Consider the following 15,514-nt stretch of genomic DNA (forward strand, 5'->3'; position numbering starts at 1 on the left):
GTTGGAGGTCCCTCCCCGTCACCTTCCCTGTCACCTTTCTTTTTTTTTTTTTCTCTCTCTTGGTGTCAGGAAAACTTGTCAGAAGTGACTCATGCTGATAGCAGAATAGTGAAACGGCAGACAGAAATTACACTTGCTCTGAATAGAGACAAGTACACACTATAGAGGGATATGCATTGTTCATATTTCATGTCTGAGGTTTACAACCACTATCGTATGCAAATGAAAAAAAAAAAAAATTTCATAACAGTGATCTTTTTGGTGAACTGAATGTCCCAATAAAAAAAGATGTCTTATGCAGGTTAGTGGATTGACCGCGTAACTTTCATATTTTCTAGGTGAATGAACTGGATTCGATTGCTGTTCGCAGTTCAGGAACCATAGATCCAGACTTCCGACAAGACTATGGAATCTTAGAAGAGAGCACCGTAAACTGCCTGGAACACAAAAAATCCCCCATCCACTCCCTCATTCTGGATCTGAGCACCGTTAGTTTTGTAGACACCGTCAGCATTAAGATGCTGAAAAACGTAAGTGGGGAAACGTGCCGTAATTGTGCTCCAGTGTGCCGTAGATCCAAATCCAGAACACAACCGCTTGTATATGGCAGAGATTTTGGTGCATGATTTTATCAGTGACTTTCTTTTATGTTGTATTTTGTATTATTACGTTTATTTAAGACGTAGGATTGACAATTAATAGTAATTGGCTTTATGTTTTAATTTAAGAATTTCTGTGAAAGTGAATCTATGGTAGATTATGGACCAACCTTTCTCATCTTTTTGACCCAAAGGAATATTTTAAATAACCTTCAGTTCTGCCAGGAATACTTCCTTATTATTTCATATTATACTATTGTGTAGTGGTCTCCAAACTGCAGCCCGTGGGCTGGATGTGGCCTTTTGCTTGCCTTTATCTGGCCCTTGAAGCACTATTCCTCCCCCTGATTACAATGATGGTGCACTATTCTTCCCACAGACACCAGTGATGGGGCACCAATCCTCCCACAGACACCAGTGATGGGGTACTATTCCTCCCACTGATATCAATGATGGAATACTATTCCTCCCACTGATGCCAACAATTGGCCACCATTCCTCCCACTGATACCAATGATTGGCCACCATTCCTTCCACTGATACCAACGAATTGCCACCATTCCTCCCACTGATACCAATGAATTGCCACCATTCCTCCCACTGATACCAATGAATTGCCACCATTCCTCCCACTGATACCAATGAATTGCCACCATTCCTCCCACTGATACCAATGAATTGCCACCATTCCTCCCACTGATGCCAATGAATTGCCACCATTCCTCCCACTGATACCAATGATCTGCCACCATTCCTCCCACTGATACCAATGATCTGCCACCATTCCTCCCACTGATACCAATGATCGGCCACCATTCCTCCCACTGATACCAATGATCGGCCACCATTCCTCCCACTGATACCAATGATCGGCCACCATTCCTCCCACTGATACCAATGATCGGCCTCCATTCCTCCCACTGATACCAATGATCGGCCACCATTCCTCCCACTGATACCAATGATTGGCCACCATTCCTCCCACTGATACCAACGAATTGCCACCATTCCTCCCACTGATACCAACGAATTGCCACCATTCCTCCCACTGATACCAACGAATTGCCACCATTCCTCCCACTGATACCAACGAATTGCCACCATTCCTCCCACTGATACCAACGAATTGCCACCATTCCTCCCACTGATACCAACGAATTGCCACCATTCCTCCCACTGATACCAATGAATTGCCACCATTCCTCCCACTGATACCAATGAATTGCCACCATTCCTCCCACTGATACCAATGAATTGCCACCATTCCTCCCACTGATACCAATGAATTACCACCATTCCTCCCACTGATACCAATGATCGGCCTCCATTCCTCCCACTGATACCAATGATCGGCCTCCATTCCTCCCACTGATACCAATGATCGGCCTCCATTCCTCCCACTGATACCAATGATCGGCCTCCATTCCTCCCACTGATACCATTGATCGGCCTCCATTCCTCCCACTGATACCAATGATCGGCCTCCATTCCTCCCACTGATACCAATGATCGGCCTCCATTCCTCCCACTGATACCAATGATCGGCCTCCATTCCTCCCACTGATACCAATGATCGGCCTCCATTCCTCCCACTGATACCAATGATCGGCCACCATTCCTCCCACTGATACCAATGATCGGCCTCCATTCCTCCCACTGATACCAATGATCGGCCTCCATTCCTCCTACTGATACCAATGATCCGCCACCATTCCTCCCATTGATACAAATAATCATCCACCATTCTTCCCGCTGATACCAATAATGGGGCACTATTCCTTCCACCTATACCAATCATGGGGCACCATTCCTCTCACCGATACCAATAATGGGGTGCCATTTCTCCCACTGACACCAGTGAGAAGGCACTGTTTACTTCCACTGATGCCAGGGAGATTTCTAATCCTACTGGCCACAGGCTGGCCCCTCTAAAGCCTGAAGGACTGTTAACTGGCCCTTTTATTTAGAAACTTCGGAGACCCCTGCATTAGTGGAACAGTCAGTTGAGACATAGGAATAAATGTATAATGAATGTCACGTACTTGGTGTATTTCGACACCTAGAGGCTGTTCTATAAGGCAAAATTATTAATAGTAATAACAATATTTGCAAGAAAAAAAGATAGTAAAAGTTGTAGTATTCCCTCACATTGGTGATCAGTAGGTAAATGGCCCATTACGTTGAGGGTCACCTGCAAAAGTACCTCCTTACATTGATGGTCAGTGAAGCGCTCCTTTACATTGGTGGTCAGTGGAGAAGGGTTCCTCTTAAGCCTCATACACACGGTCGGACTTTGTACAAACTTTTCCATGGACTTTTGTACAAAGGGCGTGGTCCACAAGTTTGTATTGCATACACACGGTCAGACTTTTTGACAACAAACACGAACGTAGTGATGTCACAACGTACTGACGCCACTTCAAAAGAGGACGTTCAATGACTCCAGCACCACCTTTGGTCAACTTCTGTATTGTAGTCTGATCTTTTGCATTGGTTCTGAGCATGCGTGTTTGTACCTTGTACAAAAGTCCGATGCTTTTGCGTACACACGGTCGGACTTTGCTCCATCGGACTTTTGTTGCCAGAAAGTTTGTCCATTCGCACAGCCAACAAAAGTCCGATGAAAACAGAAAAAGTTTGTCCGATGGAGCGTACAAACAGTCGGATGTTGCTCCAAAACAGCTAATTTGCATGTTTGTTGTCAAAAAGTCCGACCGTGTGTACGGGCCTTTAGAATGCTGTTTAGTGGAAGAAAGGACCCATCACACTGGTACGCAGTGGAAAAAAAAATGTACGTCACTTACATTTGTGGTCATTAAGAAGAATGTCCTTTTACAGTGGGGAGACTGTCGCACCCCTTACAGATAAAAAAAAAAAAATAGTCGTGCCGATGGTTACATATTTGAGATGCAGAAATTGCTAGTTTCTTAAGGAACCCCTAGCAACCTCTAGAGGAACCAAAACATGGCTGAGAAAGATTGTTATGGGTATTCAAGCATTTACTGTACATATTCTTAACAAGCAGTACATGAGCTTTATAACAAACCCTCTGTAGCTACAGGCACTCTGGAGAAATTCATCCTCAAAATTCACAGCATAACTTTAGACAGGCTCAGAGCTTCAGCTGTGAACATTTGAAGATACATTGGTCCCTAGGGTTATGGTTTAGTGGAAAAGCTGTGGGCTAGGTTGGGGTTTTTTGAGGATAGATACGTTTTGCGAAGGTGCTCACATTACTCTGTATGTTGATATAAGTTTTAAATGTCAGCTTGCATGTATTTCACTTCATATTTATGAAGGATGAGATACTCTCAAGGCAAGAAAACCTAACAAGTGCTTGGAATATTGGTTTAATGTCACTGTCCATCTATTTTATTTTAGCTATTTCGTGATTTCCATGAAATCGATGTGAATGTTTACCTCGCTGGGTGTCATGGTAAGTTAAAAGCAGGTCAAAAAGAGAAACTATATAATTAAAAAATTCTATGGGGCCCGTTCGCGCCTGTGCGCTTCTCTTGCATGCATCTTGGAAAAAGTACAGGTTCTTTTTTGGTGCAACAATGCAAATTTTTTTGACCCTGTAGACTTAAATAGACACATGCACTAACAAAAAAAATTTACATTTTAATTTCATTTGTTTTGTTTTTTTGGAAATCCGAAAATTCAGATTTTCGAATTGCGAAATTTCGGATTTTCAAATTCTGAGTTTCAGAATTTTTGGAATTCGAAAATGCGAAAATTTGAAAATCTGAAAAAAAAAAAAGAAAAATCGGTAAAATTCGAAATAATAACTAACTAATAATAACTAACTATTAAATTATAGGTATTGGAATTTCATTTCAAATTTGGCTGTTTGTGAATGGAACAAATACAAATTTATCTGAAGTGATGAATTATCCGAAATAATGAATGCCACATCTATACACATGGAATGGAACAAATTAATAATTAATAATAAAAAGGTTTTATTATTATTAGATTGTTGCTTTCCATTCTTTTAGATACAGTATTCGTAACTTCGGATAAATTCGTACTTGTTACGTTCACTAACAGCCAAATTAGAAAGGAGATTCCAATACCTATAATTTAATAGTTATTAGTTAGTTAGTTCAGATTTTCGAGTTTTCGGATTTTCATTCTTTTGAATTTTTCAGATTTTTATTCTTATCTTTGAATTTCCGAACTTCCAAATTTCAGAGGTTTTGAATTTTCCAATTTTGGAAATTCCGAAATTTCGGAAATTGAAAAATTCAGAAAAAATTTGTCAAAATTTGTTAAAAAAACAAATTCAGAACTAAACAAATTGCACATGTCTAGACTTCGATGGGCGCTCATGAAAATGCATGCACACCATGTGAAACTAGAATAAATCCACACATTTCTTTTTCTTTTGGGATGACAGTTTGCAGAAGTTCTTTTAGCTCTTTTCTGCTCTTTTGGACAACAAGCATGTAACCTGATGATATTTGTGATTGTGACAGAGAACGTTCTGGAACAGCTAGAGGTGGGAAGCTTTTTCAGCAAGACGATCACCAAGTCTCAGTTGTTCCCCTCTGTCCATGATGCCGTCGCTTACATCACACAGACATCCGGACCGCGAGAAGCAAAAGACAAGCATGTGAGTTGAAACAATAATTCATAACCTGTGCAGAGAGCAGAGCTGTGGGAGGGACCCAGCAGTCCCCACCCACTACAGGCTGCCGCCAGAAGTTAGAGGAGGGGGGCGGAGACTAGACCAGTCACTCTGCACAAGAGGGAGAGCAGCAGTGAGTGGTCTTTATTACAGGAAGTCTCACACTGGATTACTGCACAGATCTGGAATAAACAAACAAAGCTCACCAAGGTTCAGAAAGAATACACATCTTGGATGGATTTAGACAATATTTACTTATTCCTAGAGCTTTAAAGGAAAATGGTTTTCTTTTTCAGTACCATCCACATTCATTGTTTCAGTTGCATACCTGATAATTGCAATCAAGACGACCATTGATGCTGAAGGCTGAAGGTTTTTTACAAATACCTTCAGTATGCAGCTCCCCCCTCAGCCCCTCACATTCCAGACCCAGGAACCGAGCACAGAGTTGGTGGGAACCCCTCATAATAGGCACAGCAGATTGGCAGACCTGGGAACTCTACACAGGGATAGTGGGAACCCCTCATAATGGGCACAGCAGGCGTAGAGACCCGGGAAACCAGCACAGAAATGGTGGAAACCCCTCATAGTGGGCACAGCAGGATGACAGACCTGGGAACTCCACACAGGGATGGTTGGAACCTCCTTGTAATGGGCACAACGGGTGTACAGACCGAGCAATCCAGCACAGACATGTGGGAACCCCTCATAATGGGAACAGCAGGTGTACAGACCCAGGAACCAAGCACAGAGATGGTGGGAACCCCTCATAATAGGCACAGCAGAACGGAAGACCTGTGAACTCTACACAGGGATGGTGGGAACCACTCATAATGGGCACAGCAGGTGTGCAGACCCAGGAGCTCCATGCAGGGATAGTGAGAACACCTCATAATGGGCACAGCAGGCGTAGAGACCCAGGAAACCATCACAGAGATGGTGAGAACCCCTCATAGTGGGCACAGCAGGACGACAGACCTGGGAACTCCACCCAGAAATGATGGGAACCCCTCATAATGGGCACAGCAGGTATGCAGACACAGGAACTGAATGCAGTGATGGTGGGGTCCCCTCCATTTGGGCACATCAGGTGTACAGACTTGGACAATTAACACAGAGATGGTGGGTGCCCGTCATAATGAGCCCAGCAGGTGTACAGACTGGGAACTCAATGCAGGGATGATGGGAACCCCTCAAAGTGGGCATATTAGATGTGCAATGTTGGAAAGTCCATTCTGGGATAGTGGGAACCCTCATAATGCACACGGCAGTTATGTAGAACCAAGAACTCGGCGCAGAGATCTCATCAATGGGGACCCGAGAGAGAGAACAAATCATCAGGTGGTTCAGCTAAAGCACCGAAATATCAGTTATAGATGGAGGTGACCATTTTAATATGATTAAATATCATTATTATTACTTTTAAGTAATTCAAAATATAAAGTCAGATACTACAAAAAGATATTTGTTTTATATAATCTGGTGAGATTTGAGAAAATCAGGATGCTTCCTGTGGCTTGAAATGTCCAGCTCCAATACTTCTATTACAAAAAAACAATGTTTACAGCTTTTTGTCTTTCCTGCAGATCTTTTCCACAAGAATATGAAAAGAAGAGCGCTTCAAAGAAGAAGGGCAGCACTAGAGAAGTCTAGAAGAATGTCTTATGGACCTGAGAACATTGTGCTGCTTCTACTGCCACCTTGTGGAAGATTTTGCTTCTTTACCAAAAGTATTCTTTATAATTTGTACAGAATAACTTCAGGACCTGATTATGATTTTGGAAGAAGAACTCTGACCCTTTCAGGGAAGTCCTTTTTTACAGTGATCTCCTGCCGCCAAGATTTCAAATAATTTGTTTCTTTGACTTAGGTTGGCCATACAGGATAAAATTTTCTTGTACAACTTTCCTTTAGATTTACCAAAACCATATAATATGAGGTCAAACCTAAACACTTTCAATTTGTATGCAATCAGGCAGGCCCTTGCACTACATAGTTGAAGGTAAATCCTAAAGGAAATTGAATAAGAAAATTGTATGGTGTATGGCCAGCTTTAGATTGGATGGTTTATTTAAAGCTGCACTAAACTGTATCTGAGCACCACAAACTGAAAATGCTATTTAAAGTGGTGTTGCCACCAAAAAATAAAAAATTGTTTAAAATTCTTTAAAAAAAAAGAAATAATTTGGAAAAAAAAAATGTTTTACTCACCTCTAAATACCTGTTGCTATGGGGACCCTTGTAGTCTGCCTTCTTCCTTGCCTGGGCTGGTGACATCACTTCCCCTCGCGCCGCATAGTCATCTGGGACCTGTCACGTGTCCCAGGTGACTGTACGGCGTATCACGGTGCACTGCGCCGCTCACGCATGCGCAGTGGGTGCCCGGCTGTGAAGCCACAGCCGGGTGCCCACAGTACGAATGACGGTGCCGCGAGCGGAGCGGGGAGCGAGGGGGGGGCTTCGTTCCCCCGCATCGCTGGACCCTGGGACAGGTAAGTGTCCGATTTATTAAAAGTCAGCAGCTGCAGTATTTGTAGCTGCTGACTTTTAATTTTTTTTTTTTTTTTTTTTTAGCGGCAACCCACTTTAATTTTATATATTCAAAGCAAACTCCTCCATCCATATATGTCTCAATGCTTTATTTTGTTCAGAACTCACTTTGAAAATCACCCTCCTAGCATTTCTGGTCGTGGCCATCTTGAGAAAAGGGCAGATGATTCTTGTTGCATTTACTTCCCGGAATCTGACCTTAGCTCGGGCATGTAGGCGTTGCCTTAGCTCAGAAAGCCCCTCCTCCCCTCCTCCAGATAAAAGGGAAAGAAAAAGTCAATGACGCCTCATGGCATTGTGACATCATTTTGGCCTAGGCCAGAAACCGGGAAGCAACTGAAGAAATGTAAAAAAAAAAAAAAAATTTTTTTTTTTTTTTAAACAAGAAAATGTATCTTAGTAATTATTAATGTTGATTTGAGAGAGTTTAGTTCTGCTTTAAATATGGAAGCCAGACACTGCCAGGGTTCCATAGACTGCCATAGCATTTTCAGAAGGAGCCTGCAATATTTGCCTTTGTATTTCTCTTTTGAGATTTGTATTTTACCGTATGTAGCTCACGACCAGCTATTATTTTTCATTTTTGCTGAAGACTTTGTTCAGGTCTCTGTGTCCCTGCAGGGGTGCTTTCCCAACTTCTGTTCCCTTGAGAGGGGGTTATAGGGGCAGGATGTGATTGCAGATTTTCCCAGTGGGGACATACACTATATTGTCAAAAGTATTGGGACACCTGCCTTTACACGCACATGAATTTAACGGCATCCGAGTCTTAGCCCGTAGAGTTGAATATTGAGTTGGCCCACCCTTTGCAGCTATAACAGCTTCAACTCTTCAGGGAAGGATGTCCACAAGTTTTAGGAGTGTGTCTATGGGAATGTTTGATCATTCTTCTAGAAGAGCATTTGTGAGGTCAGGCACTGGTGTGGGTGAGAAGGCCTGGCTCGCCGTCTCCACTATATTTCATCCCAAAGGTGTTCTATCAGATTGAGGTCAAGTTCCTCCACCTCAAACTCGCTCATCCATGTCTTTATGGACCTTGCTTTGTGTACTGGTGCGCAGTCATGTTGGAACAGGAAGGGGCCATCCCCAAACTGTTCCCACAAAGTTGGGAGCATGAAATTGTCCAAAATGTCTTAAGAGTTCCCTTCACCGGAATTAAGGGGCCAAGCCCAACCCCTGAAAAACAACCCCCACACCATAATCCCCCCTCAACCAAGTGATTTGGACCAGTGCACAAAGCAAGGTCTGACACAACCCCCCCCACCCCAACCTCAAGGAGCTGTATTCACACATACACAGGAAAAGAGATCCCCGGAGTTCCTTCGCTGTACTGTCCTTAACCACTTGTCCAAGAAAACCCACACATGCACAGATATGCCGAAGGTCCCTGGCATGTGTTACTCTCCCCCCACCAAAAACTCTTTGGTTCTCCAATGAATAAAAAATTGTCATACAGGCTTAACTAAATGTTACATACCATTGCAGGTGACAAGAAGGTTCCAGTAGATGTACTCTTCATCATGGTGTCTCGGGTAGTGGGCAGGGGTGTCACTCCAGAGCTCCTTCACTGCACTGTCCTCACCAGTTTGTGCAAGAAACCCTGCACATGGGCACGTATGCTGTAGGTCCCTGGCCCGTGTTACACTCTCCCCCCACTAAAAAGTTAATTCTCAATGAATAAAAAACTGTCATACAGATTTAAAGTGTAACTCCACTTTTGTTGAGAAAAAAAAAAACATTCACCTCTGGGTGATCAATGTACATTGCAAGGGTTTTAACAAACTTTGTTGCAGATACCTACCTTTTGTTATTCTGAAGAAATTTAATGGCAGTATCTTTATAATTATCAGCTGCTACACTGGCAGGGTTCTAATGAGAAAAGTGGCAGAGTCTGCATCCCTCTAGACGTGATTTCACCAAAAAATCGGACTTGTGTCTCAGTGCAGACTTCTGGTAAATTCTGTTAGCCAATCACACAAGCAGGAAATTGCATATCTGGGGGGCGTTCTGCATATTATCTGTGTACAGAATGCCCCCAGGTAGCCATATTGTATTGCATTTTAAAATGTGTCACAATCGTATGTATATGTGTGTGTGTGTGTGTGTGTGTGTATATATATTATATTGTGTGTGTGTGTATGTATATATATATATGTGTGTGTGTGTGTGTGTGTGTATATATATATATATATATATATATATATATATATATATATATATATATATATATATATATATATATATATATATATATATATATATTATTTTTTTATTTTTTATGAGCCATTTTATTTCACAAAAGTGGAGCTACCCTTTAACTAAACGCATGCTCTACGTCATTGTCGCCTAGGTGGGAGAAAGGAGGCTGTGCTGCCCTACAGCACCAAAAAAATAAGAAAGCACTTAAAAAAAAAAAAATCAAAATGTGGTCGAGGGAGGGGGTCGGGAGACAGGTACATCCACATGTGTTTCGAGGGTGTAGGTAGTTAAAAATTCAGACTTGTTCATACGTAGCAATTTAAGCACAACCATTTGTTGTTTCACTCCATGTCAAGCCTGAGAATTGTGGAGAAGGAGTTGGGGAACAACTGTCTGTATTGACCATTGCAGCTAATAAAAAGTAAAAATACACCTAAGTGCAGCTATGTAATAATTTTTTGTGGCCTCTCTGAATTGCCAACAGAAGGGTTCATCTGTGCACCAGACACGTTGCAATGTGTGTGTGTACCAGCGTTGCAAAAAATGTATGTCTTTTTACAAATGGGGATTATCCAGCCAATTTAATAAAGGATAACATATTCTCAAACTCAGACTACAGTTTACTCATTAAAAAAAAAATGCTTCTGCTACTATGATGCCACTGATTCTTGATCTGCATGAAATTGAGTTGAAAGTTTGTGCGAGTCTCCGATACCTTGAGTACAAAATTAGCCGGCTGAAAACTAAATTTTACAGATTGCAACATTTTTGAAAAGTTCTTCGTACTGCAAGCCACAAAACCGTTATTTACTTGTTACTGATGAAATAAGAAGTATTTTTTGCCAAATAAGAATACGATTAGTTAAATAATTCAACGTCTTGCCCTGTTCTACAAGTTGGGAGGGCTCGACAACATGCTGCATCATACAAATTGACTTTATTAACAGGAAAAGCTTTGGAAAGAAAGCTGGTTAAACAGAAATAGTACAGATGTCAGCAGTACAAATAATGAATAGTACAAAGACATTTGACCCGGCAGGGAAATGGCTTATTTACGATTAATCTCTACCCTGACCCACTGGCCAGTGGAGTATAACTACATTTCAATCTTTTCACCTTGGGGCCTTTACAGTGATGGCTGTAGCCTCCCTCCCAGTAGTACAGCCTGGCCTGTGTCAGACTCTTCCCCCCACCAAAAACTCTTTGGTTCTCCAATGAATAAAAAGTTGTCACACAGATTTAACTAAATGTTATGCAGCACCCTCTAGTGATTAGAAATGTAGGTAGTTTTTTTTTTTTTTTTGTAAGTGTAGCTACATTTGTGCCTCTGTTTTGTCCTGGGTTGGCAGAAATCCGAGGAGAGCTGGATGACTCACAGGTAGCATCACTGAGACCTCCCCTCTATCTCTAGAGGTAAGGTGGAGCTGCCTGGCATATTCTGAGGGCCCTGACCAATCCCCAACTTGGATTGGCAGGGGGCAGGCCTCCTCAAATACTCAGTCAGCCCAGCTGGGGGATGAGGAGTTTGGGTGGAAGCTGGAGATAAAGTGTTAGGCTGTCGTGGCCTTTGAGGGAGCTCCCCAGTCTGGGGGGTGACCTTGGGCCTGGGCCAGGAGCCACTGGGGAAAAAGAGGACAGCGGGAAAACACTGCCAAGCAAGGACTGGTAGCATGCAGTCTGGGATGGGTGCAGAGCCAGTCAGGAGGACTGTGGTGGCACAGACAGTGGAACCGGGCAGCTGCAGCCAGGAGGGCTGGCAGGGCCTGAAGAGGTGGTACTGGGATTAGTAGCCACATGTGGGACAGCTAGCAGTAGGACTACCATATTTTGCTACACCATAGGGGCCTGTAGTCCCTGCCTGCAAAGGGCATTTGCTTTGGGCCTAACTGAGCCAGTGTCAGGCTTCAAAACCAGTACTAGCTGGTCTTGGGAGTGATAGTCTGCAAGCAAGTGTATGTGCTGGAGGTGAAGAGGCAGGGTAGTGTATATAGTTATTCCCTGCATTTTTCTATCTTCAATCAAGTGGGCATCCCATATATACCCTATCCCTATCCAAGTTATATCCCCTCAATAAAAAACAAAGTACAAGGACTGATTCTTGACATGTGTCTGGAAATTCATGCACCTGGCTGTGCATGGTGTGGGACAGACCACAATTACCAGCAGCCCCTACAGGGGTACCGCTACAGTTAGATACCATTGCAGGGGACAACAGGGTTCCAGCAGATCTACTCTTCATCATGGTGTGTCAGGTAGTGGGCAGGGGGTTGTCACTCTCTGGTACCAGGGCTTGGGCAGTTTAGTTTAGGAATCGAATAGTTTTTATCAGAAGGTACCCATCGCAGGGGAACTTCTCTACTCCAATGCTCTGGAAATCTAAGTCTTCAGACTTTCACAAAGACATATGCTTTAGTTGTAGCTTGTAAAAGTTTTGAGTCCGCACAATCACTTGAGCATCTGAGTCTAGTAGAGCTTTTGTATAAAGGCCTCAACTTGAATTCAGGATAAGCCCTATAGAAGGGCCTACCAACTTGGCAAGAACTTTGGAAGAAGCATTTGAAGACTGAACTCATACCCCGTTTTCTTCTACAACATTCAAATCGCTGCTTACGGCTATATTCCGGGGGTCAGTGGATGTCTCTCAGTTGGACAGCTTAACTCGATACAGAAAGATGCAGCTTCCATCTTTCTCTTTGAAGTATCGGGTGAGGTTCTTCTTAGCCCCTGTACACACGGTCGGAGATTTCCACAACCAAATCTGTCGGATTTTGCCCGTCGGATTTTGTCTGTCGGATCTTGTCCAAAACTGTTGCATACACACGGTCAGGCCAAGTTGGTGAAAAATCTGATCATTCAGGAACGTGATGACGTAATTTCGTTACGATGGGACTACATTCAGGCTAGTAGGCAATAGCTTTGATGTAGGAATTTGATCTGAGCATGCGTGGCACTTGGTCCGATGAAAATGCTCTACACATGATCGGATTAGGTCCGTCCGGCCCAGTTGGTCGGGAAATATTTCCAACATGTTGGAAAATTGGGTCGGATGGAGATTCGGACGGAATCAGTCCGATGCATACCACACACAGTCGGATTATCTGACGACACGGTCCGACTCATTCCGACAGATTCTCCGACCGTGTGTACAAGGGCTTAAAGGCACAGGGCTCTGCTTCTTGTCTTTTGCATCACATCTTGATTGGAAGCTAGCTGAGGTAACTGAAGCGATCAAGTTTGCAGTGAGAAGAAAGAGCAACAGGTGATAGTAATTCTCCCTCTAATGACCTGGTGCTGGTCCAGTCCATGGTCTGGATAGTACAAATAGAAGAAAGGTGATGACCATAGTCCAGAATCGGAGGATAAAAATATATCTTTTATTCCATGAATTGGGTCATAACACAACGATACAGGCAGATGACACCAAGAGTTGACGCGTTTCATGAATTCACGTCGCTTAGTCCAGTCTGGTTATGACTAAGCCCTTGTACACACGGTCGGAGAATCAGTCGGAATGTGTCCTATCGGACCGTGTCGTCGGATAATCCGACTGTGTGTGGTATGCATCGGACTGATTCCGTCGGACCCAATTTTCCAACATGTTGGAAATATTTCCCGACCAACTGGTTCGATCGGACATACTCCGATCATGTGTAGAGAATTTTGATCGGACCAAGTGTCACGCATGCTCAGATCAAATTCCTACATCAAAGCTATTGGCTACTAGCCTGAACGTAGTCCCATCGTAACGAAATTACGTCATCACGTTCTGAATGATCGGATTTTTCGACAACTTAGTCCGACCGTGTGTATGCAACAGTTTCGGACAAGATCCGACGGATTTGGTTGTCGAAATCTCCGACCGTGTGTACAGGGGCTAAGCAAAGTTAATTTGTGAAACACATCAACCATTGATGTCTTCTGTCTGTATCGTTGTGTTATGACTTAATTCACGTTTTGGATTCCATGGAATAAAATAAATATTTTTATACTCCATTTTTGGAGTGCAGTCATCACCTTTCTTCTAACTGAAGCAATCAGGTGCCCATTAGCTAGTGATTAGTTAGGCAGTAAAAAGGCGGTACCATTGTTGTTTGTACTGTTATTAGTGACCTCACTTTTGTAATACTATGCTGTGTTGCGAATTGTCATTCATGTCGGTGTTGTTCCCTTACGCCAGCCTACTGAGTGTTTTGGACCAGTTATTAATCAGATGGCTGTGAAGAATGTATGGTGTCAACTGGGTTGCAGCTATACTGTATCCAAATGGTACTGGGACCCCGTGTTCATATTAAATTATATTTCTTAACCAACTCGTTCCTTTTCTGGGACATGCCATGAATTTATGTAGACTTGTAAAGTTATCAAAAGATCCGAAGTCACACCAAAAGTCCAAGCAGGTACTGTAAATATTTAAATAAGATACAATGCTGTAAATATAACATACTTTCCCTTCAATCATCTCTTTGGTTCTGTTCTTCCTATCTGATGCCTATCTACTTGATGAATGATATGTAAACAGATTGACCTAATTTCAATAGGAATGTGTTTAATTCGGCTACATTTCAGATAAGTGAAGCATTGTGTAGAGCGCAGGTGCTCTGACCTGGCCTATCAATATACAGTAAATATTAAAAAGCATCATTGTAAATTACACAAGAAAGTATCCTTTGTGCGTTTGGTGCTTGGACAAGTATTAAACATTTGTGTTCCGCCATGTTTGTTGACAACACACGGGTAAATTTATACACAGAGGTGATATATAATATGCTAAAAAATGACCACAGACAATGCCAGCCTTTCATAGTTCATGTCATTACTTTAGTTGCAACAAATACTGCTGTGCCATGTGACTGGCCAGAAGAATACTTTGGCAACACCTTTACTTGGCACCATCAAGGTCACTTCTGAATTAGTGGCACCACCAAGGGACCTTTTAAATAACTGGCAAATGAGGATGTTTTGGTTAAAAACAAACAAACCAATATGACATTTTTATTGCCAGAATGATTTATTGGGAAGAGGAAAGATTCATTTTTATTGGTTATGGAGGTGGGTAGTGTTGGACACGCCCATTATGGACCAGTATAAATATGATGATATAATGGGCTTTGCATGCGCCAGTACGTTATGGAAAAATTTAACAATAGTCCATCTATTGACATTGGGCTGGCAGAATTTCTCTTTGAGTGCTGGAATTGGCCAGGTGTGTGGTAAGTTACTTCATCATTTATGGCAGTATAAGGATGATCTCGTTCAGTGGTGGTTAATTTACTTGATATAGGGGCCTCAGGTGCAGTTCATGACACCACCAATGGGCTACACATAATATTAAGTGAATGTAATGCTACAGATAACTGTTAGACACTGTAGACATGCAATGGGAGATTGGCATAGACTATGGGCATGCTGTAAGTGATAGTCAAAGATTGCCAACATCTTACAGGAGATGGTCAGAGTCTATGAGCATGCTAGAAAAGAAGGTGAAAACATGGCAACATGCAACAGTAGATGGTCAGAACCTACAAACATGCTA

General features: G+C 42.6%; 1 protein-coding gene across 2 annotated transcripts in view; it reads left to right on the forward strand.

Moving 5' to 3' along the window:
- LOC143927560 (solute carrier family 26 member 6-like) overlaps nucleotides 1-10,588 on the forward strand; it is an 82,834-nt gene extending 72,246 nt beyond the window's left edge. For both annotated transcript variants that reach the window (XM_077451693.1, XM_077451694.1), the window contains exons 17-20: nucleotides 339-530; nucleotides 3,981-4,035; nucleotides 5,081-5,217; nucleotides 6,819-10,588. In XM_077451693.1, the coding sequence (XP_077307819.1) occupies nucleotides 339-530; nucleotides 3,981-4,035; nucleotides 5,081-5,217; nucleotides 6,819-6,839 (405 nt within the window). In that variant the 3' untranslated portion in view covers nucleotides 6,840-10,588. The remainder of the gene's footprint in view (nucleotides 1-338; nucleotides 531-3,980; nucleotides 4,036-5,080; nucleotides 5,218-6,818) is intronic.
- The last annotated feature ends 4,926 nt before the right edge of the window (nucleotides 10,589-15,514 follow it).

Source organism: Lithobates pipiens, unplaced genomic scaffold (genome assembly GCF_037356315.1).
Source record: "Lithobates pipiens isolate NorthernLeopardFrog02 unplaced genomic scaffold, aLitPip1_a1.2 Scaffold_23, whole genome shotgun sequence".
NCBI lineage: Eukaryota > Metazoa > Chordata > Amphibia > Anura > Ranidae > Lithobates > Lithobates pipiens.